General features: G+C 39.7%; 1 protein-coding gene across 4 annotated transcripts in view; it reads left to right on the forward strand.

Moving 5' to 3' along the window:
- Nucleotides 1–4,264: 4,264 nt before the first annotated feature.
- HSD17B12 (hydroxysteroid 17-beta dehydrogenase 12) overlaps nucleotides 4,265–28,000 on the forward strand; it is a 175,816-nt gene continuing 152,080 nt past the window's right edge. For 2 of the 4 annotated variants that reach the window (XR_013523398.1, XM_078340886.1), the window contains exons 1-2: nucleotides 4,340–4,711; nucleotides 5,433–5,490. Coding sequence is in view for 3 of the 4 variants with exons in the window: in XM_078340886.1 (XP_078197012.1) it covers nucleotides 4,355–4,711; nucleotides 5,433–5,490 (415 nt within the window). In the remaining variant the exon portion in view is untranslated. Of the gene's footprint in view, nucleotides 4,712–5,432; nucleotides 5,491–28,000 lie in introns of all 4 variants that reach the window. The other 2 variants (XM_002755199.7, XM_035262391.3) reach the window with 1 other exon arrangement.

The following is a 28,000-nucleotide window of genomic DNA, read 5'->3' on the forward strand; positions in this document are numbered from 1 at the left end:
GGACACAGATGTGTATTCTTGAAAACCACATCAAAAACTCCATTGGGTGTTTGTTGCTTTCTCCTCTACTCCACCCCAACTCGATTTCTGCATATTCTCAGATCCCAGTTCAATTATGAGTTCCTTAGAAAGACCTTTCAAGGCTGTTTGTTCTCCCCTACCTAAATTAGGTCCTCTTGTTAATCTCTTTCCTTATGTCCTAGTGTATTTTCTTCTTTGTATGTATTACAATTTTTATCACATAATTAGTTGGAAGTTTGCTGAATGTCTCTCCCTAGACAGTCTATTTTTATTTATTCATTCATCACTCAACAGGTATTTATTGCATACCAAGTGTCAAGTACTCTTGGGTGCGCGTCTTAGCTGAAGATACGGTGGTGAACAAGGCAAGTTCACTGTACTCATGAACTTACATTCATTCTATTAGGTAGATGAACAAAGAGCTAAGTGATCAAACGGTTTGAAAGCATTACATTCTGTAAGGAAAACAAAGTAGGGTAAAAGGATAAGGATTGCTAGAGCAGAGGAGAAAGCTGTTTGGGACAGTTATGAAGGGAGGTCAGAGCAAACCATTCGAAGAAGGATGACATGTGAGCAAAAGCCTAAATAATACAAAGGAGTGAGCCTTTGAAAGAGGTTTCAGGCAGAGGGAAGGGGAAGTGTAATAGAACGACTCTGAGACCAGAATGAACTTGACCTCTTCGAGGAATTGCAAGAAGTTAGTGTGGCTGGAATTAAGTGAGCACAGGAGAGGGTGGTTGCTGGAGCAGTCAGGGCAGACAAACTCAACTTGGATGATTTTGTTCTTAATGTGGTATAAAGTTCCTGAAGGGATTTGAGTAGAAGAAATGATATCTAATTTACTTAAAAAAAATAAACACTCTAGTTGCTCTATGGTCAACAAACCCCAGGACAGGCTTTAGGGATACCAGTCAGGAGGCTATTGCCATGTTCCAGGCTAAAAATGCTTGTGATTTGAATTAGGTTGGTAGTGGTAAGTCAAGATGTATTCTGGTAGGGGAGTGAACAAGACCTCCTAAAGAATTGGATATAGAATGTAAAAGAATCACGGTTCAGGCAGAGCATGGTGGCTCATGACTATAATCCCAGCACTATGGGAGGCTGAGGTGGACAGATAACTTGAGGTCAGAAGTTCGAGACCAGCCTGGCCAACATGGTGAAACCCTGTCTCTACTAAAAATACAAAAATTAGCCAGGCCACAGTGGTGGGCATCTGTAATTCCAGCTAATTGAGAGGTTGAGGAAGGAGAATCACTTGAACTCTGGAGGCAGAGGTTGCAGTGAGCTGAGATTGCACCATTGCACTCCAGCCTGAGCGACAAGAGGGAAAAAAAAGAATCAAGTTTCATCCCTAGGTCTTGGGCCTTAGAAAGTAGGTAAATAGTGGTATCATTATCAGAAATAGGAAAGAAAAGAGGAAGGGGTGTGTGTGTATGTGTGTGTGTGTGTGTGTGTGCGCGTGTGCATGTGCATGTGTTGAACACAGAGTTCTATTCTGAACATGTTAAGTTTGAAATGTTTATTTTATATCTGAGTAGAGATGTGAACAGGCAGGAAGTTGAGCCTGGACAAAGACATTTGGAAGTAATCAGCTTACAGTTGATATTTAAAACCAAGAGACCGGATAAAATCATATATTAGAGAAGTAAAGAGAGCTGGGGTCTGAGCCCGAGGGCATTGTGTAATTTAGAGGCCAGTAGGAGGAGAAGCCAGCAAAGAACACTGTGAGAAAAAACAGTGGCCACTCCCTGATGAATAGTAGAATAGGGTTAGGACTGAGAATTGCCCATTTACTCACTATTTTATATCTAGCACCTAGCTCAGTGATTGGCATATAATTAGAGCACAATAATATTTGTTAAATGAATTAATCTTCACTTCTATTTATTTCTCAGATATATTTTGGGGTCCTCTACATCCCAGGCACTGTTTTAGGTCCTGTGGATTCACAGCATAATGGCCCCTATAATCACAGATTCTAGTGGGGGCCACAGACAGATATATGCAGTAAAAAAATGTATTTAGTTTATAATAACTGTCTCCTCCCCCTTCCACCCTACTTTTTTTTTTTTTGAGACGGAGTTTCGCTCTTGTTACCCAGGCTGCAGTGCAATGGCGTGATCTCGGCTCACTGCAACCTCCGCCTCCTGGGTTCAGGCAATTCTCCTGCCTCAGCCTCCTGAGTAGCTGGGATTACAGGCACGCGCCACCATGCCCAGCTAATTTTTGCATTTTTAGTAGAGACGGTGTCTCACCATGTTGACCAGGATGGTCTCAATCTCTTGACCTCGTGATCCACCCGCCTCGGCCTCCGAAAGTGCTGGGATTGCAGGCGTGAGCCACCGCGCCCGGCCATCCACCCTACTCTAAGGAGAATGGGACTGAATATCTAGAGGCCGCTTTGTTGGTGAGCAAGAATGAGCTGGGATATATAAATCTGGAGATATACCTATATTGTAGGCAAAGATGTGGGGAAGAGGGAGAAGTTGAGGGAGAAGAGTGGTGGGCCTTTGGTTGAACTGAAGAGGCAGCCCCAGCCAAAGGTACCAAATTCAATTAAAATAAAAAATGATGTCAGCTCAACTCACATGGCTGAATTCTGCAGGGTAATTGATGGTTTACATTTACAGCCTTGGGGTTAGACCTAATTAATCTGATAAGAGAATGGAGAAGGGGGGGTTTGGGCAGCAAGAAATAAGGCTCAAATTGAATCTTAGCAAACTATAAAGTTAGCTCCAAGATATGTTGAATGGTTACCCTTAGAATTATTATCCTTAAGTTCCTGCTTTACAAAAAAAACCTTTTAACTCTTTAATCAGCAGCCCCTACTGACTAAGAACAAAATTTAGGTAACTTTGTGAGCCCAAAGCCATGCCAGAGAAGGAAACAACTCTTGAAGCAACGTAGAGAGTAAGTGTGAAGCACTTTATTGCTTTACACAATTTTTAAAACTTACCTTGTGGTCTTTCTCCTCTGGAACTTTGCTGATGTAGTTCCCATGTCTCTACCTGTACTGCACGCTCCCGTGCCCCGTGGAAATAACCATTCTCCCTGCCCCCAACCAAAAATGGGAAATTAAAAAAAAGAAGGTAAAATGTTCTATCCTCCTTTGAAGACAAATTAAAAGATATAGTCTCCTTTCAAAACTAATTGTTCAGCAAGCTGCGTTCCTATCTTTTTCATTCACTATACAGCTCAGATGCCATTGTGTAACAATTATTCCACTCCTTCAGGGAGGGAGGCCTGGTATTTAGAGGGCTAGCTATGCCAGGAAGGCACAAACACAGAAGACTGAAAGCCTTTGTCTAGAAAAGTTTATGGGAACAATGACAGCATGCTTAATAACGATATATTTATTATATCATATATATGTAAAATACATATTTATTTAATAAATAGGTGAAAATAAAACTAATAGCTGAAAATAAAACCGTGGCTTCTCTCTCTCTCTCTCTCCCTCTGTGTGTGTGTGTGTGTGTGTGTGTGTGTTCTGAGACGGAGTCTCACTCTGTCGCCCAGGCTGGAGTACAGTGGAACAATCTGGACTCACTGCAACCTGAGCCTTCCGGGTTCAAGGTGCCGTGACTCTTCTGCCTCAGCCTCCTGAGTATATCCCCTCCTGGGATTATAGGCGCGCGCCACCACGCCCAGCTAATTTTTGTATTTTTAGTAGAGACGGGGTGTCGCCATGTTGGCTAGGCTGGTCTCCAACTCCTAAGCTCAAAAGATCCGCCCGCCTCGGCCTCCCAAATTGCTGGGATTACAGGTTAACACCTGTAATCAGGTGCCACCGCTCCCTGCTCACGCCCACTTCTTACTACAATCTTTCCATTCACTAGCGGCTTCTCTGATCTCAATCCCTCTTCAAACCTGAGCTCAAACCAACCTGACTGGCCAATCCGAGCGCAGTCTTCCGCAGCTGCGGGTACAGCTGCAGCCAATGAGAGATCGGGGCGCCTCGGTGGGGTGAGACCGGGCACTCGCAGGCGGAACCCTGAGGAGCGTGGTGACGCTATTGGGTGGGACCAAAGCTTGATTGGCAGATGAGCTGTCCACTGCTTTCGAACGGAAACGCCGCACAGTGTGTGAGGGACGAGGAGTGCGGGCGGGGCAGTGGAACTGGAGTCAGCCAATGGCTAACGCTCTACGAGCAGAAGGAAAGACAGACCACCAATAGGGACACGGATATGGCGCCGCAGGCGGGGTTTAGGCCCAAAGTGGTGTCGGAGCAGCCCCTGTTAGTGTAGTCCTCACCGTCACCGCCGGCGCCTCCTCCTGCATCCATTCATTCGCTTTTTTCATTCACGAAGGTAGTGAGGCCTAGTGGAAAGCCATGGAGAGCGCTCTCCCTGTCGCCGGCTTCCTGTACTGGGTGGGCGCGGGCACCGTGGCCTACGTAGCCCTTCGCATCTCGTACTCACTCTTCACGGCCTTCCGGGTCTGGGGAGTGGGGAATGAGGCGGGGGTCGGCCCGGGGCTCGGAGAATGGGCAGGTGAGTCGGATGCTGTGCCGCGTCCTCGCTCCCGCGGCATCCCGGACCAGGCCTGGCCCGCGATGAACAGTTCCAGGCCCTGCGCCTGGCCTTCCACTCCCCATCTCTCTTCTTTCTCAGGCTCCGGAGTCCCGCGGGCCCCTCCTGCCTCCCTTGGCTGTCTCATGGCTTGCTTAGGCTACTTGCAGAGTTTTAAAGTACGAAATACACTGCTCGCTCAATCCTGGGGATCTAAAGCGCAGCTTGGGTTGCAGGAGGAAACTGCCTTAAGTCCTCGGGGACTTGTGACCTTTAAGCCATTCAGGGTTCATGGAGCCAGTTAGTCGCCCTGCTGCCTCCTCAGTCACACGCTGTCCTCCTTGGTTCGCCCTTGTGAGTGTTTTTAAAATAAAATTTTTTCTTGGTTTGACTACTGGCCCTGGGCTAAGGATGCAGAGCATTCTGTTAACATGTTAGGGCTGATTATTGAAGACAGGGTGTAGGGACACGGAATTTCAGAAGGCTTTTTGCTTTGCGGAATCCTACCTCCCCAGTTACGATTAAGATAGTAGTCGTATATGGATTTGGCCTATTTCATACAATTTACAAAGCCCCTTTAAAAAGAATTATCGCTAAACTGTTCTGGAGTCCTTATGAGTAGTAAGAACTATTGCTTCTATAAAATGATAATTCGTTTAAAAATCAGATTTTTTTTTTTTCCCACAAGGACGTTTGTAGGAAAAAGTATCCCCATAAAGAGTGAACTAAACACATGGAACTTATTCCATTCAGTCGGAGGATTTTAAAAATGGAGGACGAAGGGCGGACTGAGGAAATAGGGAAAATTATCTGCAGGGAAGTTTTGCCCTTGCTTTTTTTCTTTTTCAACCTACTTTGCTTTATTTTTCGTCTCTCTTAGCCTTTTTTCTTTTAAACCAGATGATTGCTTATGATATGCTTGTGGGGTGGTTAGGCATTGCTTGCAGACTTGGCTCAGGTAAGATACACTAATAATGTTACTTCATGTTCTTTACTTTGTTTATTCAGAAACATTTAAACAACTTAGTAGGAAAGACATAAGTTAACCTTTTGGGTTTATATTAACATTAAAACATCTTAAGTAGCAGTGGATATGTATGTGAAATACTTGCACGGTGTGGGGCAACATTATAATACAGTTTCGCAATCACCTGTTTCTCTGAAAAAGAAAGCAAAGTGTCCAGCTGGGTGCAGTGGCTCACGCCTGTAATCCCAGCACATTGGAAAGCTGACGTGGACGGATCATGAGGTCAGGAGTTGGAGACCAGCCTGACCAACATGGTGAAACCTGGTTTCTACTAAAAATACAAAAATTAGCCAGGTGTGGTAGCGCGTGCCTGTAATCCCAGCTACTCAGGAGGCTGAGGCAGGAGATTCACTTGAACCTGGGAGGTGGAGGTTGCAGTGAGCTGAGATCACGCCACTGCACTCCAGCCTGGGCGACAGAGCAAGATTCTGTTCCAAAAAAAAAAAAAAGCCAGTGAAATGTTCAACTTGATTTTAATTAAGATTATGATTTCCCAATTGACTTGACCCGATTCTTCATTGTCAGTTTTGGAAAACTTGCTTGAGGACTTTTACTGTAGTTACATAAGACAGTTATGCCATAGGGAATTTTATCAAGATAAAATTTGTAATTGGTAAACAAAAACTAACGTTAATAACTTGTTTTCTTTTCTTTTCTTTTGTTTTTTTTAGACAGGGTCTCACTTTGTTGCCCAGTCTGTAGGTCAGTGGTGTGGTGGTGTGCTCATAGCTAACTGCAGCCTCAAACTCATGGGTTCAAGTGATCCTCCCACATCAGTTTCTTGAGTAGCTGGGACTACAGGTGTGCGTCGCCACATCAGCTAATTCTTTTGGTTTTTAGTAGAGACAATTATGTTTCCCAGGCTGGTCTTGAACACCTAAGCTCAAGTGATCCTCCTGCTTCAGCCTCCAAAAGTGCTGGGGTTACAGGTGTGAGCCAGCATGCCGGACTACTTTTTTTTTTCAAGTTTGAAATTGACTATATTGGCTGATTATTCAAGTGATAAGTCCAAGTCGTCTACATATGAGTCTATAGTAAAAGGCAAGTGATATAACATCATTTCATAAGTAACATTTGTATTGAAAAGATTTGGCCCCAGAGGAAGGATAATTGGTAAATTAAGGGAAGTGTTTGTATAAGATTTAGATATGAAAATTGAACTGGAAAACTGGAACAGCAGAGGATGATAGTATCATAATTGAAGTGACATATTAACAGGTGCAATTTACCCTGGATTGTTGGAATTTTTTTTTTTTTTTGAGACGGAGTTTCGCTCTTGTTACCCAGGCTGGAGTGCAACGGCACGATCTCGGCTCACCGCAACCTCTGCCTCCTGGGTTCAGGCAATTCTCCTGCCTCAGCCTCCTGAGTAGCTGGGATTACAGGCACGCGCCACCGTGCCCAGCTAATTTTTTTTTTTTTTTTATTTTTAGTAGAGACGGGGTTTCACCATGTTGACCAGGATGGTCTACAATCTCTTGACCTTGTGATCCACCCGCCTCGGCCTCCCAAAGTGCTGGGATTACAGGTGTGAGCCACTGCGCCTGGCCTGGAATTTTTTTTTTTTTTTTTTTAAGTGCTTAAGTAGAGGAAGTGATCTTAAAAGAAAATAATTCCTTTATCTTCAAATTCTGGGACTCTTCAAAAACAAAATTAAGAGCGGCTAATCTTAAACAGGTTCTTCATATGAATTGGAGGGGTGTACTGAAATGATTTGAGTAAAAATCTAGCAGAGATAACATTTGAATAATTAGAGTTGTGATTAAAAATAGTTTGTTCCACCAGAGTTATGATTTTAGAATTAATTGTTGTATATATATAGTACTAGCATGTTTTTTCCCAACAAAATTACTGTCTTCATCTCAAGAGTCTTTGTTCTTATGCAGCCTTCTTTGAATCTACTTTCTAGTACTAATATTTAATATTTTCCTTTTTAATAACCAATTAAATATTTTAAGTACTCCACAATAGTAATGTTAAATTGATAGTATATTTTTATTCTTGATATTCTTAGTCTCTCCATGTGAGTATCTTCACGTGCGTATGTTTCATCTGTCTGCCTTAAATTTTAGGATCTGAGGGGCAGAAGTCATTGATTCTCACTTTTGTCTTTTCTCACAGATTGGCTCTTCTAAACTTAAGAATAAAAACTGAAAAAAACTTGATATACAGATATGCCTTGCAATCAGTAAAAATATTCCAGATAACAGATTCCTTAGTGTTGTTAGGCTTTTAAGACTGTCCAGGCTAGCCTCGGTGGCTCATGCCTGTAATCCCAGCACTTTGGGAGGCCAAGGCGGGCAGATCATCTGAGGTCAGGAATTCGAGACCAGCCTGGCCAACATGACGAAATCCCGTCTCTACTGAAAATACAAAAATTAGCTGGTTGTGGTGGTGGGCACCTGTAATCCCATCTACTCGGGAGGCTAAGGCAGGAGAATCACTTGAACCTGGAAGGCAGAGGTTGCAGCGAGTTGAGATCGAGCCATTGTGCTCCAGCCTGGGCAACAAGAGCAAAACTCCATCTCAAAAAAAAAAAGACTTTTCATTACTTGGCCCATACTGTAATTTTTCTCTATCTCCTGATCAAGAACTGGGCCATCTCTTTTTCCTGGTTCTCACCAGTAGTATTCTCGCTCTGGTGAATCCCCTGTGTTCCCTACACCCCTAGCAGGTGGGTTTAGTCAGTTTCGTAGGTAAGACTCCTTTGTCTGTCAGTGAATATTTCCTGGATTTCTTAGGAGAACAAAAGGAGATCCTGTGAATGTAGAGTTTCAGTTGTTTGAAGGTCAGTGTAGCAAGTAATCAAAAGAAGACTGATAAGTGGTCAGTTTGTACTAAATAAAGGAAAGAACAGTGACTGCTATAGAGCAATAAAAAAATGTGATCTGTAGAATGTGGTTTGAGCATAAATACGTTTTGCATGTATTTGAGTAGTTTCCATTACTGGAGTTCATCTAAAATGATTGCTATTGAAATAAAGTGGAGATGATAGATGCAAAGGCAAGGTAAGCAGACTTCCAAAGTCAAGATATTTTATAACTTTAAACATAAGACAGCACTCTGAGCACTTATTTTTAGTTTTTAATGAAGAGGTTATTTTTCCATGCAGTGAAGAATAAAAGATTCACTAATCAGTTAGTGAGTTAGATTTTTACAAACAACTTTATTGAGATATCATCAATACACCATGCAATTTGCCCGTTTAAAGTGTACAATTCAAGATTTTTATTTAACTTTACAGGATTGTGCAAACATCAAATCTAGTTTCAGAACATTTTCATCTTGCTTAGAAGAAACGCTGTACCCATTAGGTCTCAATCCCTGACCCCCACCTGCTCCAGCCCTAGTTAACCACCAATCTACTTTCTGTCTATATAGGTTTGCCTGTTCCGAATATTTCATATATATACAATAGGTTTTTTTTTTTTTTTTTTTTTTGGTGAGTGGCTTCTTTGATTTTTGCATATGTTTTCCGAGTTTCATCTACTGTGGAATCTGTACTTTATTGCTGAAGAATATTCGGTTCTGTGGAGTAAGGTTAGATTTCACAAAAAGTCTTCAACCCTTTGTTTTGCACTCTGCACGTTTACATTAGCAAGTTCCTAAGATGTTCTCACTTCAGGTTGCTGATGGAACCCATTTGGCTTTGTAGTATTCCACAGTTCTAATTCGGTAGATAGTGAGGACTTAAAAATGACATGGAGTGGTGTGCTTCTCCTTTGGAGAAACCATTCATGAAAACATGCTTTGCTTAGCCATGCTCAAGAATCAAAGGATTCTCAAAATCACAGGTGTAATCACAATTTCTGTTTTCACATTGGTTAACTGCAGAGGGTTAACCTCAAATGACTGAGGAATACTTATGTAACTAGAGCTTGTTAATAGTAGGTGGCTTTCTTTAACAAGAGTTTGTGATAGCACGATTTGAAGAATTATATATGAAATGTTAGTTATTTAATTGACAACCCAGGAGAAATATTAATAACTATCATTTATTGAATGGATGCTGGAAATGTGCCAGGAACTTGAGATTACTTTTTAACCTCTTTGAGCTGTGCTCCATTTTCCCCAGTGGATAGAGGAAGAATAGGAGGCTTAAGTAAATTGCTTTCATTGTCTACGGTTTCATAGGTATTGAGTTGCAGAGTCAAGATTTAAAACCAAGTCATTTGTTCTGCAACATACATACACTGTCTGTTGGTGATTGGCTTACAGACTGAATGAGTACTTGGGAGTAGATTTCCTTTATATCTACAAATTTTATTAAAAGTTTTTTAATTGAAAACACACTTTAACTTTTTAAAATTTAAATTTTTGGTTTGTGTTTAAGAACAATCTCAGACAAAAAGAAGGCACAATTTCAAATTTGCACATTCTCGATTTTTCTAGAAGCATTGCAGAATAGTTGGCACATTTTAGGATCAAGTAGCTTGGGATTTTCTTCAGATTTGCAACCATGAATCCTGTTGTCATATGAGAAAATGTTGGAAAGTTACTAAGGTACTTAACAAAGCAAAGGGTTTGACAGTCATCAGAATGGCGGAATTTGACTTTGATTGCTATTTTCTGTTTATCGCTCTGGCATTCTTGAATGGAGTTAGTGACTCCCTGGAGGTCCAGCTTGGTAAATGTCGTATTCTTGCTGTTGACATTCTAGTGTTAGGATATAGATAACTGTACTTACTGGCGAGCTGATGTTGATCACAGTAGTCATTACACAGGTTATACTTTTCACAAAGGCAGGGGAGGTGAGGGGAGGCAGAGAAACAAACTTAGTCATAAATGTTTTTGAGTATTTGTTTATTCTGCCCTTTGGCTCCCAAAAGGGAGTCTGTGTGCCTAAATGTAACAAGTTCTTCAGATTAGAGTTGGCAGGGCAGCCTTCAAGTAGTAGTGCTGGAGTCTACATAAGAGGAAACAGATGCAATTGAAGGATTGGACCTAGAAGCATACCTTTATCTCATTTGGAAGAAAACTAAAGAGGCAGGTTTCCTGGGATTAGGGATCTTGAATCTATGTTTTCTGCATGTCTTCTTCCCTCACTCCCCTCCCCACCTGCCCCCATTGCTCCTGCCCTGTTTTTTTTTTTGTTTGTTTGTTTGTTTTTTTCTGTTCTTTCTTTCTGTGCAACACTAACCTTCCTATTTAGAGGTTAAACCTGAACTTGGAAACCCAAACCTAGACTTGAATTGTAGCTTCCCTGCAGATTTCATAGTCTTATTGTGAAGGGTCAATGAGAATACTCATCCTCTGTAAAACAGATAGTACACAAGTGTTTGGTAGTTTGTTATTATTAATAGTATTATTAGCCTTAGTAGCACTGTACTCTGATTACCTGAGCCAATTGCCAGGGTAAGGTTAAATAAGAAGAGGTTGATATCTGGGTGACTACATTGTCAGATAACTGAGATTACCATTGCTACTTGCAACTGAGTGTCAAGCTTTAAAACTAAAATTTTGTTGCTGTTGTTGATTTTGGTTGGTTGAATTGAGGATAAGTTATTTCTTTCAGTTTCAAAAAAAAATATGTCAGAAGATTTAGATAACAAAATTTTTAAGTTTAGAATGCATGGGTAAATGGATTTGAGTAGCTCGGTTTCAGTACCATTAAAAGCTATTTGTAGATAAGGATAAGTTAAATGTATATTTTTAAAATAGCGCGTCCTTTATTTCATTTCCCTTCTTGTCACTCTTAGCAAAATGTAGCCATTCACACGCATGTCATCAGGGATGGATTGAGATTAAGGTTAGGGAGGCAGGGTGAAAAAAACCCTCACTGGGCTTGTGGGAGAGTGACATGATACTATTCATTTGCCCATTTCTCCACCACAAATACTGTTGAGTGCCAACTATAGACCTTATAATAGTCCAGGGGGGTGGCAAACAGTAATAAAATGAATAAATTGTTCTGTGGTAAGTGGTGGGACGAGGATATTCTTGGTCCTATGAGAGTTTGTGAGGGAAGGTTCTAGAGCTGCCCTGGGGAAGCGATGACTCAGCTGAGATCTGATGGGTGAGAGCAAGTGAACAGCTGGAGTGGCAGGTAGGGCAGATGGAAGAACATTCTTGGCAGAAGGAATAGCAGTTGCTCAATTCCTAGGGAAGGAAAGGCAAGGGCCCTCATGAAACGAGGGCTGAGTGACTGGAGTCAGGAAAGGTCAGACATGAGTACCATGGGACTGGAGAGGCAGGAAGGGTTAACAAGCAGGGACTTCACCCTTTATCATAGGAGCAGTGGAGGTGATTTTAAGCAGAAAGGTAACACTGTTGAGTTCGAAGCCGTAAGCAGAATTTCTTGTTTCTGTGACTTCCCTAAAATTACTGCCAACCCTCTTTCAGAAAACATTGTCACACACAGATAGGCCAGTGTGAGGTATTCAGATAACCTCAGTTAAAATTCCCTTTTTAAAATGACAATTGGCCAGGTGTAGTGGCTCGTGTCTTTAATTCTAACACTTTGGGAGGCTGAGGCGGGTGGATCACTTGAGGCCAGGAGTTTCAGACCAGCCTGGCCAACATGGTAAAACTGCATCTCTCCTAAAAATACAAAAATTAGCTGAGTGTGGTGGTGCACACCTGTAGTCCCTGCTACTTGGGAGGCTGAGGCACCAGAATCGCATGAAGTCGGGAGGCGGAGGTTGCACTGAGCCAAGATTGCACCACTGCACTCCAGCGTGGGCAACAGAATGACACTCTGTCTTAAAAAATAAAATAAAATAAAATGAGAATTTACACTTTTTGTAAGGGATGCCACTTCTGTGCCCTTCTTGGTTATCATCTCTCGGAAACCATTTCTCTCTGGGAGAAAAGTCTGATCACTGTGGTATGGGAAGTTCTTCTCTTACAGGGACTGAGTCATGGGGGTTGTTGAAACCCTGAAACTAGGTTATTGCTTTGTCATGGTAACTCCATAATACCGTGGTGTGGTAGTTGAGAAGCTTGCCACAAATTTGTATCAGAAAGAATACTTTATTTGTTGATTTTTGTCTAGCCAAACAATGTGTTTGCCCTATCTCTAACTGTTGATTCTAGGAAAACTATCCAGTTTCTGGAAAGTTACCTTTGCCACCATTTCGTGAGTTATTTCCATTTAAATAACCTAGTCATTGTGGAAGGGAGGAAGGGCTAAACAGTTAAAGAACTTGAACAATTGGTGCCTCTCAATAGTATTACATTGAGAAACAGTATAGCTAACAGACAGATTGCCTTTGGAGTCAGTTGGGCAAGCTGTGCTGTTACCAAGCTGGCTGACCTTAGGCAAAAAGAGTTAACCTCTGAGCATAACTTCTTTCATTTTTTAGGGGCTGATACTTTTCAGGATTGTTATGACAATTAAATGAGGTGTAAGTGAGGTTCTAGTATAGTTCTTGATGTGTTTTTATGGATATTAAGTAACATATATTTAAGAGCATCATTTGTTTCTATAGTCCTCCTGCCTCAGCCTTCTAAGTTGCTGGGACTATGTGTCCAGCAGTGTCTGTGTCCAGGCATGTGTCCCAGCAGTGTCTGGCTTCCAGTCTTTATATGATTAAGGGGTAATGATTTTTGTGAATTATTTTCTCTTTCTACATTCTCTTATCAGCCACAAATCTAACATTAGCAGGTTTCTAACCTTTAAAAATGAAATTATTGAATCTAAAAATATAGACTAACTTCAGGAAGAAGTTCTCCTAATACAGATTCTGGAACTAGATTACCTACTTTTGAATCCCAGCTCAGCTAGTTACAGTGATATCACCTTAATTTCTGTGTGCCTCAGTTACTTCATCTGTAAAATTGGGATAATTATAGATTTGAAATACTGATTAAATGGGGCTGATTTAATGGATGGGGAATACTTAGACTACTGAGAACAGTACCTGACATTTTAATAGTAAATACTATAGAAATGCTAGCAGGTATTATCTGATGGGGTGAATCTTATTTTATCCACATAAAATTTTCCCGACTTTTCCTCAAATTTCTGAAGACTTTCTGCATATTCCCTTCTAGATGAGTATCAAAGTTGTCAATTTTAGCACGACTGTAATTTAGCTTTTCTACTCTCCCCAGCCTGTTCTGGACTTCCTTGTTTTTGCTAATTATGTCCTCATCTTGCTAGTCACACTACTTCAAATCAAAGATGGCAAATTCTGATGCCACAGGCAGGTAAAGTAAATGAGTGAAGTGGACCAGGTGTAATGCATGTCAGGACACTGTTCAGGTCACCGGGCATGGTCTCTAGTGTCACCCTTCAGCAACACTGGCACCGTCCTCTCAGATTTTCACCAGTAGCCCAAACTTTCTAGATTTTCACACAGAAAGTTTCTTAATTGTTTAGAGTTGATGCAAATTTCTCAGATTTACTCTGTGGACAAAATAAATTATGTCAGTGCCCAGATGCATCAGGTGGCCAGTTTGTTCCCTCATCTCTAAGTCTTAGAATCATGCTTTCCTTTGCACCTCTAGACAGGAAATTGCCAAATCTTACTCAATCTACCACTGTAGTCTCTCACGTCCATATCTTCCTCTATGTTCTTCTAATATATTGCCTCCCTACCAAATCTTACACTCACTATGGCACAAGTTTGATCTATCAGTGAAACCTTCAATCAAGTTACCCTTTCCCTACACCTTACGCAAAAATGTCAAAGTTTCATAATGTCTATGCAAACATCAAGCTCCTTAGCCCTTTAATCTTGCCCTTGTGTCTGCTTCTGATGTCATCTCCTTTGCTCCCTTCCTTGGATGCATCCTAGATCACTTCCTGTGTCCCATACATGTCTGTGCTTTCCTGCTTCTTGTAGCCTCTGAGGCCTTGTTTGTGCAGTGGCATTTAGTAGGTTTTGGTGGTTGTTGAATGTTGGCCTCACTCTGCCTGATGTGCCCTTTCTCCTATTCCACACTCTTCCTGTTTGTGAAATTCTACTCATGTTTCAAAGTGTCAGTTGTGACTTTTTGCGTTGAAAGCTTTCTAGGTGGTAGTGATTGTGCACTTTTGGAACTCTAATAGTACTTCTTTTATTCATTCTGGTGGGCTTTTTCATAGTTTACCTTAGTCGTGTGTGTGCGTGTGTGTGTGTGTGTGTATATATGTGTGTGTACATGTATCACTTTATTTGCTCAAAAGTATATTTGTACTATAATATTTCATGAATGAATGCTTTTTCTCCTTGAGGTTCTGCTGTATTTCATTTGGGGGCCAGGTGTTTTACTTTAGTTTTCTATTTTTTGTCTTACTTTACAAAATAATTTGTACACTGTTTTTTCTCTTTCTTCTGAAACCTCATGTATAGTAATACATGGTGGCTCATGCCTGTAATCCCAGCACTTTGGGAGGCCGAGGCGGGTGGATCACAAGATCAAGAGATTGAGACCATCCTGGTCAACATGGTGAAACCCTGTCTCTACTAAAAATACAAAAAATTAGCTGGGCACGGTGGCGCGTGCCTGTAATCCCAGCTACTCAGGAGGCTGAGGCAGGAGAATTGCCTGAACCCAGGAGGCGGAGGTTGCGGTGAGCTGAGATCGCGCCATTGCACTCCAGCCTGGGTAACAAGAGCGAAACTCCGTCTCAAAAAAAAAAAAAGAAAAGAAACCAAGGCTGGTTAGACAAAGACTGGTTAGAGTTACGATAGCAGGGCTGTCATACTCATAATGCACCGAGATCAAAACGATGTCCTTGAATAGTATTGGTAACAGGCTAACGTTTCTTCATCTGTGGCATTGGCAAATTGTTACAGGGAACTGAACACTTTGCCACATTTAATATAAATTTGGTAGTATATTTATTATTCATTCCCAAATCTTTACAAAATTGTTGCGAGTAGATTTTCCTTTTCTAAGAGAGATTTCTCCAATTAAAATTTTAGTAAAGCCTCACTAATTGGTAAGACTAATTTGTGAAAAAGTAAACTCTAGGATATGTTGACCAAAATGTAGTTTTTAATTTTGAAAATGTGATACAATAAGTCCATACCTTCTGGAATTACCAGTCATTTTGAATTGTTGAAGACTCTGAACCAAATTCCCTGGAAAATCTCTTTGATAGTAAAGACATTGGATGGTAAGTGTATGGAACCAGAAACTGCTATAAAGTTAACCATAGAACATTGAGTATATAGTTTATTTGCTTCATGGAAATAAATGAATACTATAGTTGGTTGACAGTCTTTACACAAGCTTCTCCATTTTGTGAAAAAACTTGAGAAAATGAAAAAAAATCCTTAGGAGGCTGAAGAGAAGCATGGTAGAATAGCAGAAGTGGAAGGAACCTCTTCATGTCAGCAACCTCTTCATTTCAGTTATTAGGGAAATATGGCTGGGAAAGGTAATGACTTGCCCAAGCTTATGCATCCAGTTAGAGAATGGCTAGGCCAGGCAGTTCAGTGGCAAAGGGCAGAAGTGGTGGATGCATCTGTGGTAGATTGATTAAAAGCAATGATAGGAGTGATGGACAGCAGGCTCTGACAGCAAAGTGGAAGAGATTTGTCAGGGTTGAATTAGGAAAGTGGTGAGGAGGAAAAGCAGAGGTGATTAGTGGTAATGATGAGGATGCTGGCAGAACTGGACTTCATCACACATTTCTGAAACTAGTATGAGGCAAGAAACAGCCCTCTCTGTACAGGAGCCTGAACTCTTAAAGAAATGACATGTACCTTTTTAGCCCTTGAGGACACCATTGTGCCATGCTTTTGGTACACCCTACATAGACGTTAAGACCGGGGGACACTTGTTCATTGTATATACTGGTGCAAGCTAAGTTAATTAATCTAATATCTCTTATTTAGAGTCTCATCTGTGCTTTTGCCCCAAACTACTGATTATGTTGATGACACTTAATTGCCAGGGAAATATTTGCATTTAGTATATGTTCCTCAAGATGGCCAAAAAAGAATATAGTATTTTTTAGAAATTTAAATTCCAGTTTAAAAAAATCCTTTAATATCCTAGTCTGTAGAACACTTATTCTTCAGATTGATTTTACTCTAATGACTGGCATTAACTGCTCATAACCAAGCTAACTTCCAGAAGGAATATTGCCAGCTTTGCTTACTGATAGCTGAGACTCTAGTCCTGTAGAAGCAGTACTCATACAGAAGACAGGCTCCGCTGATCTTGCTCATCCAATCTTATAATTTTGCTGTGGAGCAGGGAGCTACTTCTTATCTCTGTGTTCCAGTGCCTATCACTGCCTGTCATGTGTAAGCAGGTGATGATCTCCTTATAGATAATGTGAAGAAAAAAAGCCACATTGGGCTAGACAACAACATTCACACATTCTGAATCAGAGCAGGTTGATTTAATAAAATGTTACTGTAATGGTGACATTTTAATTTACAAAGCCCTTTTCAAGTATTCTTGAATTATTTCCGTAACAACCCTATGAGGCAGGTTAGGGTTGGTTTTGTTATTTCCACGTAATATACCAAGACCAGATGGAGATGCAGTGACTGATAGAAGGGTTGCACAGCTAGTGAGTAGCAGAAGAAATTGGATCTAGGTTTTCTGAGTCTAGGCAACATGTCTTTCTAATTTACTGCCAAAGTTGCTGCATAAAGGTGATTTTTAAGGCCATTTGAATACTTGCACAAGAGCTTATAAGTTGGAGAGTTTCTCAAATATTGCTTGAAAGTAAAAGGTTGGCCAGGTGTGGTGGCTCATGCCTGTAATTCCAGTACTTTGGGAAGCTGAGGTGGGAGGATTGCTTGAACCCAGGAGTTGGAGATAAGGCAGGGCAAAAAAAAAAAAGGAAAAATATTAGCCAGGCATCATGGTGGTACGTATCTGTAGTCCCAGTTACTCAGATGGCTGAAGTGGGAGGATTGTTTGAGCCCAGGAGGTTGAGGTGCAGTGAGCTGTGATTGCACCACTGCACTCCAGCCTGGGTGACAAAGCATGATCCTGTCTCAAAAGAGAAAAATAAAAGGATTTGTTTATATCATAACAGTATTGAAACTCATCTGGATCATATGAATCAATCCAATGTGCTTGTTATTATATTCTAGGGCTTTGCTACAGACCTACAGAATCAAAATCTGTAAGAAAAGAGCACAGGACCATGTATTTTTGACAAATACAATGATTCTTGAGGTTATGCATTTTGGGGGCCTGGTGCAGTGGCTGACACCTGTAATCCCAGCACTTTGGGTGACCAAGGCGTTTGGATCATTTTAAGTCGAGAGTTCTCAACCAGCCTGGCCAACGTGGTGATACCTCATCCCTACAGAAAATACAAAAATTAGGAGTGGTGGCACATGCCTGATTATAATCCCAGCAGCTCAGGAGGCTGAGGCAGGAGAATCTCTTGAGCCTGGGAGACAGAGTGAGACTCTGTCTCAAAAGATCATGCATTCTGGGAAACACTGGACTAGCCCTAGAAGAAAACAGTAGAGTATCCATGAAGGCTTTTTAGCCAAATATCTTCTCGATACCAGAGCTTGGTTTGTAATAGTGAACTACTGCACCCGGCCCAGATGGTTTTTTAAAAATTATCTTTATTGGCTGGGCATGGTGGCTCACTCCTGTAGACCCAGTACTTTGGGAGGCCGAGGCAGGCGGATCACTTGTGGTTAGGAGTTGGAGACCAGCCTGACCAACATGGTGAAACCCCGTCTCTACTAAAAATACAAAATTAACTGGGCATGGTGGTGCATGCCTGTAATCCCAGCTACTTAGGAGGCTGAGGCAGGAGAATCACTTGAACCTGGGAGGCAGAGGTTGCAATGAACCGAGATCACACCATTGTACTCCAGCCTGGGCAACAAGAGTGAATCTCTGTCTCAAAAAAAAAAATCTTTATTATGAAATTAATATAAATGATATCTTTTAATGATGATTCTTAAAGAGCCAATAGATTGAAGAGGATGTTCTACTCAGTTTTCTTTTTTTTTAAAGTCCTTTAAATGATGAAGAAGGAGGAAAATGGGTTTAGGTTCTACCAGAAGAAATTTAGATTTTAGTTGGCTATCTGGATGACCTTTGTAGTAATTAAACAGTGGGATTGGGTCAGTCCTTAAGCAGAGAGATAAATAAATAAATAAATTTCTAACTTTTAAGTTCAGGAGTACAAGTGCACATTTTTTTCATAGGAATTTGTGTCATGGAGTTTTGTTTTACATATTATTTCATCTCCCAGGTATTAAGCCTAGTACCCATTATTTTTCCTAATCCTCTCCCTCCTCCCACCTTCCACCGAAAGGCCCTTGTGTGTTGTTTCCCTCTTTGTGTCCATTTTCTCATCATTTATTATAGTTCCCACTTATAAGTGAGAAAATGTATTTGGTTTTCTGTTTCTGTATTAGTTTGCTAAGGATAATGGTTTCTAGCTCCATCATATGTCCCTGCAAAGGACATGATCTCGTTCTTTTCTATGGAACAGATAAATATTCATTGTGTGTTGATTATGTGCTAGGCTTGTGCTGAGTAGGAGAATATAGTGGTGAGTAAGAAAGCCATGGTCTCAAAGGTCTCATATCCAGAATCTACAAGCGACTTAAGCAAATTTACAGGAAAAAAAAACCCGATCAAAAAGCAGGCAAAGGATACAAACAGATACTTCTCAAAAGACATTTATGCAGCCAAGAAAAATATGAAAAAAGCTCACCATCACTGGTCATTAGAGATATGCAAATCAAAACCACAATGGAATACCATCTCATGCCAGTCAGAATGGTGGTTATTAAAGCATCAAGAAACAATAGATTCTGGTGAGGCTGTAGAGAAATAGGAACACTTTTACACTGTTAGTTCAACGATTGTGGAAGACAGTGTGGTGATTCCTCAAGGATCTAGAACCAGAAATACCATTTGACCCAGCAATTCCATTACCAAAGGAATGTAAATCATTCTACTATACAGACACATGCACATGTATGTTTATTGCAGCACTATTTACAATAGCAAAGACATGGAACCAACCCACATGCCCATCAGTGATAGACTGGATAAAGAAAATGTGGTACATATACACCATGGAATATTATGCAGCCATAAAAAGGAATGAGATCATGTTCTTTATAGGGACATGGATAAAGCTGGAAGCCATTATTCTCATCAAACTAACACAGGAACAGAAGACCAAATACTGCATGTTCTCACCCATAAGTGAGAGTTGAACAATGAGAACACATGGAGAGGGGAATACAGCACACACCAGGACCTGTCGGGGGTGGGATGCCAGGGGAGGGAAAGCATTAGGACAAACAACTAATGCATGTGGGGCTTAAAACCTGGATGACAGGTTGATAGGTGCAGCAAACCACCATGGCATACATATACTTACATAAAAAACCTTCACATTCTGCACACATATCCCAGAACTTAAAGTAAAACGAACAAAAAGCCATGGTCTCTATCTCTGCTGGTCTGTCAGGAGACACGGACATTAGATAAGCAGTTCCAAAAAGTGTTATAGGAGCAGGCTATGGGGGAATTAACCTAGTTCAGGGGCGTAAGGAAAGTTTTCTGGAAAAAGTAACATTTAATTCAAGATGTGGAAGAAAGTAGAAAGAAGATGATGTTCATAATGGTAATAAGACATAATGTTTATTAAAAGGCTTGCCATATACCAAGTACTTTTCTAAATATCGTAACTGACTCATTTAATTGCACATAATCTAATAAGGTAGATCCTTTAATATCCCTGTTTTAGTAAAAGAGAGCTAAAATACAGAGAGGTCAAGCAGTTTTCCCAAAGTCACATGGTAAGTGGAGGAGCACCTGGGCTTTGAACTGAAATCTCAGTTTCCTCTCTTAGCCGCTATGCTAAATGGCATTAATAAATTAGAGATGGGCAGGTGAGGGGGGTTGGAGGACAGGAATAGTTTAAGCAGTGAGAACATCTTGAGTGAAGACCTTGAGGAAACTGAGGACATTTCAGGAAGTTTTTCTAAAAGAAAAATAGCTGGGTTGAGAATCCTGAGAGGAGAGAGGCAAGAGATGACTAGAGAAAGGTAGGCAGGGGGCCAGATCCTACAGGGCCAGATCCTTGTTCCTTAAGCCCCTGAACAAGGTTAATGCCCCCATAGCCGGCTCCTAGAACACTTGTTGGAACTGCTTATATAATGTCTACAGGCCCTTGAGGCTATAGTAAGTGTTTGTTTATCCTAAGAACAGTGGGAAGTCATTGAAAGATTTTAAGCAGTAGAGTGTCATAATCAAATTTGTACTTAGGACAGTTTACTCTGGCATTTTGGAGAATGGATGTGGAGGCAGGAACCCAGGAGGTGGGGAGACCAGCAGGAGACTGGTGATGGTAAACTAGGCATTGGGTGGTGGTGGCTTGGATTAAGGAACTGGAGACAGGGACTGGGAAAGGGAGTCAGATAAGCAAGAGATAGGAGGTGAAGTCATGGGCCCTTGTCATAAAACTTATCGTGGGGCTGCGGGAGACAGTAGAGTCCAAGAGGACTGTGAAGTGTCTGAGCTCGGGGCACTGACATAAACACCAAGAGAAGGAGCAGGCTTTGGGAAGAAAATAATGAGGTTGATTTTTGACAGGTTCTATATGGGTGTCAGGCAGCCTAACTGTAGATTAGCACCAAGCTGAGCCTAAGTCCTTTGGTTTAGCCATCATTTATAGTTGTTCTAAATTATATGCCATATTTTATAGTCTCTAGAAAAATTTGGTGCCTCAGCATGTAATAGTTTAGGAAAAGGAAATTTTTTAATAAGTTGAGTGTATTCCATGTAGTACATTGAGCTATAGTTTGCTATTTTCTCTTTGGGCAGAAGTATAATGGAAAGAACGTGTACCGGATTATCACAGGACCTGAGTTCATATTGCACCTTCCCACCTTTTGCACTTATTAGCTGTGGAATCTTCGATCAGCTATTCTGTTTTTTTCCATCTATCAAATGTGTTTAAAAATTCCCACTTTGTCTAAGATACTTGGAAGCACAGTAGAAAGTACAAAGTGTTATGCACATACAAGGTACTGGGCCTTGTCTCCCTCTTCCCCTTTCAATTAGAAACCTAGAAATAGAATTGCCCCATGAGTTGATCAGCTTGTGTGAGGTTCAGGATGCTTCAAGATTTATTTTGGGATCTGTTGCAACTTTGTTGTGATCAACACCTGAGTCTCTTGATGTGATTATCTAATATATATCAATTTTAGAACATACCTAAAACAGATTTTTTAAAGCAATTTTTGTTAATGTAAGCTTGTTTCTAAATTAAAAGTTAAACTAATTTAACCACTGATTGTGTTAGTTTTAAAGAGCTGCCTTAAGCTTCAACTTTATTTTTAACATAATAAAAGGTATGTATGGTTAGTTCCTGCAGTGGATTAAAGATACAGTTAAATTATTCCTAGTGAAGTATCATTTCAACTGTGGTATAATTGGAAGACTTTCATAGCTTGACATAACTGTTTAAAGTCCCATTATTTTATTATAAGCATTATTATAAGAGATGATTATAAGTTCCTGGCATTTCTCACTCAATACCCCACTGTTCCCATCTCATGCTAAAAGATATTAAGAGTTCTTTTTCTTTAGCTAAAGGTTTTTATTATTCTCATTTTTCATTTTTTTCCCTCCAGAGAAGCCAGAAAGGAATGTTCTCATTTTTATTTAAGCTAGATTCTGATGAATTATGATGTTAATGAGATAACAGTACCTTTTAGATATCTGTAGCAAAAGTATCATCTTTGAAATGAGGAAATATTTTTCAGAATGTTCTTTGAATCAATTTTTTTAAAATACGAAGATTAGATTATATATCCAAATCTTCTAATAATTTTAGTTCCCAAATATGTATATTTGAAAATTGTGAATTATTATTACTTTTTCAAATTGTTTGTTAATGTTACTGCAAATGGAGACATTATTTTTCTCTTCTCTCGTGTTCCTGTTTTAGTTTGGGAACTCCCAGAAGCAGATGTTGAGACACAGATTCAAATTCAGTTTATTTGAAAGGTGATCCCAAGGAACACCAGTAGGGAGGAGACAGGGAGGAGAATTCAGCCAATTTGGCCAAAAAGCGATTAATCTGATCAAAAAATGGGCTGAAGATTTGGATAGACGTTTCTCAAGACATAAAAATGGCTAACAGGCATATGAAAAGGTACTCAACATCACTGATCATCAGACAAATACAAGTCAAAACCACAATGAGATATCATCTTACCTAGTTATAGCTTATGTCCACTGGACATAATCAAGCACTGTGACCCACTGGAGCTTTATCCCACACAATAACTCTGGAACTAGAGCAGAACTCAAGTTTCAGGGCTGTCTCACCTGAGGGGCTGGGAAGTTTGGGTATTTATAGTCTAGTGGCCATTAGTTACTGGATGAGGACTATTGATGGGGAGGGGCATGAATTCCCCAGCACTTCTAGTCTACTGCATCCTTGGGCATTGCTGGCTTCAGCCACCAGAGAAAGTCCCTATTTATTTATTTATAATTTTTTTAAATTCATAATTTTCATGGGTACACAGCAGGTATATATATTTTTGGTGTATATGAGATATTTTGGTACAAGCATGGAATGTGGAAATAATCACATTGTGAAGAATGGGGTATTCACCCCCTCAACTTTTTATCTTTTAAATTACAAACAAAAATGTACAATTAAGTTATTATTGACTATAGTCACCCTGTTGTGCTATCAAATGGTAGGTCTTAATCTTCTTTCTGTTTTTTTTTTTTTTTTTTTTGTACCCATTAACCATCCCCACCTCCCTCCCAGCCCCCTGCTACCCTTACCAGACTCTAGGAACCATCCTTCTACTGCCTGTGTCCATGAGTTCAATTGGTTTGATTTTTAGAGCCCACAAGTAAGAGAACATATAATATTTGTCTTCTGTACCTGGCTTATTTCACTTAACATATGATCTCCAGTTCCATCCATGTTGTTGTAAATGACTGGATCACATTCTTTTTATGGCTGACCAGAACTCCATTGTGTATATGTGCCATGTTTTCTTTATCCATTCATTTGTTGACGGACACTTAGGTTGCTTCCAAATCTTAGCCATTGTAAACAGTGCTGCAGCAAACATAAGAATGCAAATATCTCTTAGGTATATTGATTTCCTTTGAGTATATACCCAGTAGTGGGATTGCTGGATCAAACGGTAGCTCAATTTTTAGTTTTTTGAGAAAGCTCCAAACTGTTCTGCATAGTGGTTGTACTAATTTACATTCCCACCAACAGTGTGCAAGCATTCCCTTTTCTCTGCATCTTCACCAGCATTTATTATTGCCTGTCCTTTGGTTGTATGCCATATTAACTGGAGTGAGATAATATCTCATTGTAGTTTTGATTAGCATTTCTCTGATGATCAGTGAATGTTGAGCACCTTTTCATATGCCTGTTTAACATTTATATGTCTTCTTTTGAGAAATGTCTATGCAAATATTCTGCCCACTTTTTGATTGGATTATTAGATTTTTTCCTGTAGAGTTGTTCAGCCTCCTTATATATTCTGGTTATTAATCCCTTGTCAGATGGGTAGTTTTCAAATATTTTCTCCCATTCGGTGGGTTGTCTCTTCACTTTGATTGTATCCTTTGCTATGCAGAACGTTTTTAAGTTGATGTGATCTCATTGTCTATTTTTGCTTTGGTTGCCTGTGCTTGTAGGGTATTGCGAAAGAAATTTTTGCCCAGACTAATGTCCTTGAGATTTTCTCTAATGTTTTCTTGTGGTAGTTTCATAGTTTGAGGTCTTAGATTTAACTCTTTAATCCCATTTTGATTTGATTTTTGTATATGGCAAGAGTTAGGGGGTGTAGTTTCATTCTTCTGCATCAAGATATCCAATTTTCCTGGCACTGTTTATTCAAGAGACTGTCTTTCTTCAGTGTATATTCTTGGCACCTTTGTTGAAAATGAGTTCACTGTAGGTGTGCGGATTTGTTTCTGGGTTCTCTGTTGTGTTGCATTGGTCTGTGTGTCTGCTTTTATGCCCATACCAAGCTGTTTGAGTTACTATAGCTCTGTAGTATAGTTTGATGTGAGGTAATGTGATTCTTTCAGTTTTGTCCTTTTTGCTTAGGATAGTTCTGGGTCTTTTATGGTTCTGTATACATTTTAGAATTGTTTTTTTCTATTTCTGTGAAGAACATCATTGGTATTTTGATAAGGATTACATTGAATCTATAGATCGCTTTGGGTAGTATGGACATGTTAACAGTATTGATTCTTCCAATCCATGAACATGGAATATCTTACAATTTTTTGGTGTCCTCGTTAATTTCTTTCATCAGTGTTTTGTGGTTTTTATTATAGAGATCTTTCACTTCTTTGGTTAATTCCTAGGCATTTAATTTCATGGGTGGCTATTGCAAAGGGGATTACTTTTTAACTTCTTTTTCATATTGTTCACTGTTGGCATACAGAAGTGCTACTAATTTTTGTATGTTAATTTTATATCTGCAGCTTTACTGAATTTGTCTATCAATTCTAATATTAATAATTTTCTTGTGGAGTCCTTAGATTTTTTTAAAATTTAAGATCACATCATTTCCAAAAAAGAATAATTTGACTTCCTCCTTTCCAATTAGGATGCCCTTTATATCTTTCTCTAGTCTGACTGCTCTAGCTAGGGCTTCCAGTACTATGTTGAGTAACAATGGTGAAAGTCGGCATCTTTGTCATGTTCCAGATTTTAGAGGAAAGGTTTTCAGGTTTTCCTCATTCAGTATGATGCTAGATGAGGGGCTATTGAGGTATGTTCCTGCTATACCCAGTTTTCTGAAGGTTTTTATCATGAAGGAATGTTTAATTTTATCAAATGCTTTTTCAGCATTAACTAAAAGGAACATGTGGTTTTTACCCTTTATTTTGTTAATACAATGTATTGCATTCATTGATTTGTGTATGTTGAATCATCCTTGCATCCCAGGGATAAATCTCACTTGGTCATGATAAATAGTCTTACTAATGCAAGCTTGTGAAATCTGTGGTCCATGGGCCAGGCCCAGGATGGCTTTGAATATGGCCCAACACAAATTTGTAAACTTTATAAAACATGAGAATTTTTTTTTTTTGCTCGCTTGCCTGCCTTCCTTCCTTCCTTCCTTTCTTCCTTCCTTCCTTCCTTCCTTCCTTCTTTCTCTCTCTTTTTCTTCTTTTTTTTTTTCCAGCTCATCAGCTATTGTTAGTGTTAGTGTATTTTATGTGTGGCCCAAGACAATTCTATTTCCAATTTGGCTCAGGGAAGCCAAAATATTGGACATCCCTGTTCTAATATATCATTGAATTCTGTTTGCTAGTATTTTGTAAAGAATTTTTGCATGAGTATTCATTAGCGATAATTGGCCTGTAGTTTTCTTTTTTTTGATGCACCTTTGTCCGGTTTTGGTATCAGAGTAATACTGGCCTTGTAGAAAGAGTTTGGAAGTATTCCCTCCTCCTCTATTTTCAGAATAGTTTGAGAAGGATTAGTATTAGATTTTCTTTAAATATTTCTAATAGTAGAATCAGAATTTAACTTCTTTAAATATTCTAATAGTAGAATTCAGTAATGAAGCCATCCAATCCTGGGCTTTTCTTTAGTGGGAGACTTTTTATTACAGCTTCCATCTCACTGCTTGTTATTTGTCTGTTTAGGTTTTGGATTTCTTCCTGGGTCTATCTTGGTAGGTTGTATGTGTCTAGGAATTTGTTCATTTCTTCTAGATCTTCCAAATTTATTGGCTTATAGTTGCTCATAGTAGCCCCTTATGATCCTTAGAATTTCTGCAGTATCAGTTGTACTGTTTCCTTTATTATTTATTTGTATCTTTCTCTTTTTTTCTTAGTCTGGCTAAAGGTTTAATAGTTTTAACTTAAAAAAATAAAAACAACGTTTTGTTTCATTGACCTTTTGTATTTTTCCCCCATTTCCATATCATTTATTTCTGTTCCGATCCTTATTATTTCTACGAATTTTGGGTTTGGTTTGCCCTTGCTTTTCTAGTTCTTTAAGATGCATTGTTAGATTATTTGAAGTTTTTCCTCATTTTTGATGTAGGCACAAAGTTCTTGGGCAAAGAGATGCATTTGGAATGTTTTTCCCATGATATGGTCAGAGGGGATATGGGCAAGGCACCACTAGCTTAGCTGTAATTCCCATCATAATATTTGCATTGGGTTTCCTTTTCTTTAAGCAAAGCAAAAAATAAGCCTAATGAAAAGGTAGAAAAGGAATGAATTCCAGGAGATAATTTTAAAAATACAGTAGATTAGAGGCATAAGTTGATGTAATTGATGTATACTTTCTTTGTGAGTAAAGTTTCTGCAACCTCTCAGGGTAGTTGATGGATTAGCCTATTTTAGGTATTTTCAGTAAATACAAATGACTGCTGACTAAACACTAAATGAACCTTGTAGGTTTGTGTTTATGTTAAATTATGAATTAATCTCTTCTTGTTTATAATTTAATTCTGATCTACTGAATGGGAGATGATTTCCACATGGTCTCCTCAGTACAGAGTGACTACAACACTTGGGGAAGATGTGGCAGATGTAGTTGGTTGCTTGTTGACAGAATCCCACATTTGTATAAGTACTGTATAATCATATGCTTCCAGAAACGTTGATTAGCTTAAGCTTATTTTGGTGATTTCTTTCTTCTTGCTAGTGGTTGGTTTAGGAGCATGCATATCGCAGTTCTGGACAGTGAGATGTGAGAGGAGATTTGCTGGAGGGAGAGATTCTGAGAAGGCTTTCGGACCCTTAAGAAGAGGCAGAAGGAAGGATGTTATTATGTGAGGATGGGATACCTGCAGCCACCTTGAAGACCAGGTGGAACAAACTGGGAAAAGAACCAACACACTGAGGATCACAGAGAAGAAACATGGAAAGCTTCTGGGATCTTGTTGCTGTCCCTGACCCACTCATTTTACCCACTCTGGAAATGCCTTAATGTTTCCTGTTACTTTGAGATAACAAATTCAGTTTTTTCAGGCTATTTCTGTTAGTTTCAGCTGAAACCATCCCAAGCTACAGATTCAGGAGAAAAGGAGGGAAATTTTCTTGTTTCAAATGAAATTTTATAATTGATTTAAAGTCCTTTGGGTTTTGGGTGAACTTAATTTATTGCTATTCATTTGAATACAGAAATGGATGAGAGGAGAAGACTTTTGTATGGGAAATGGTTGCTGGTTGCAAATCTCACTGAATAAACTCTTATTCCTGATTATGCTGGATATTGAGTTATTGTCCATATCAGGTCGTTAAATTATTTTAGTGCCCAGGTGTACAGTTTATAAAACCAAAGAGTAGAGATATGTAGGAATTGTCTTATTGCCATTATTCCTTGAGAACTATTAACAAATGATTCAGGAATATTGGCTTTTCAATTAACTTGAAGTAAGTTTCTTAGGATGCTTTGCTTTTAGTTACTGCATTTTTAGCAAGTACCTGGTAATCTGGGGGACTGTGGCTCAAAGTAGTTAAACTGAATTTGAAAAGGATCAGGACTGGCTATAAAGTGAGACGGAGTGGGTCCAGGTACCTGTGGATA

This window comes from Callithrix jacchus, chromosome 10 (genome assembly GCF_049354715.1).
Source record: "Callithrix jacchus isolate 240 chromosome 10, calJac240_pri, whole genome shotgun sequence".
NCBI classification, from domain to species: domain Eukaryota; kingdom Metazoa; phylum Chordata; class Mammalia; order Primates; family Cebidae; genus Callithrix; species Callithrix jacchus.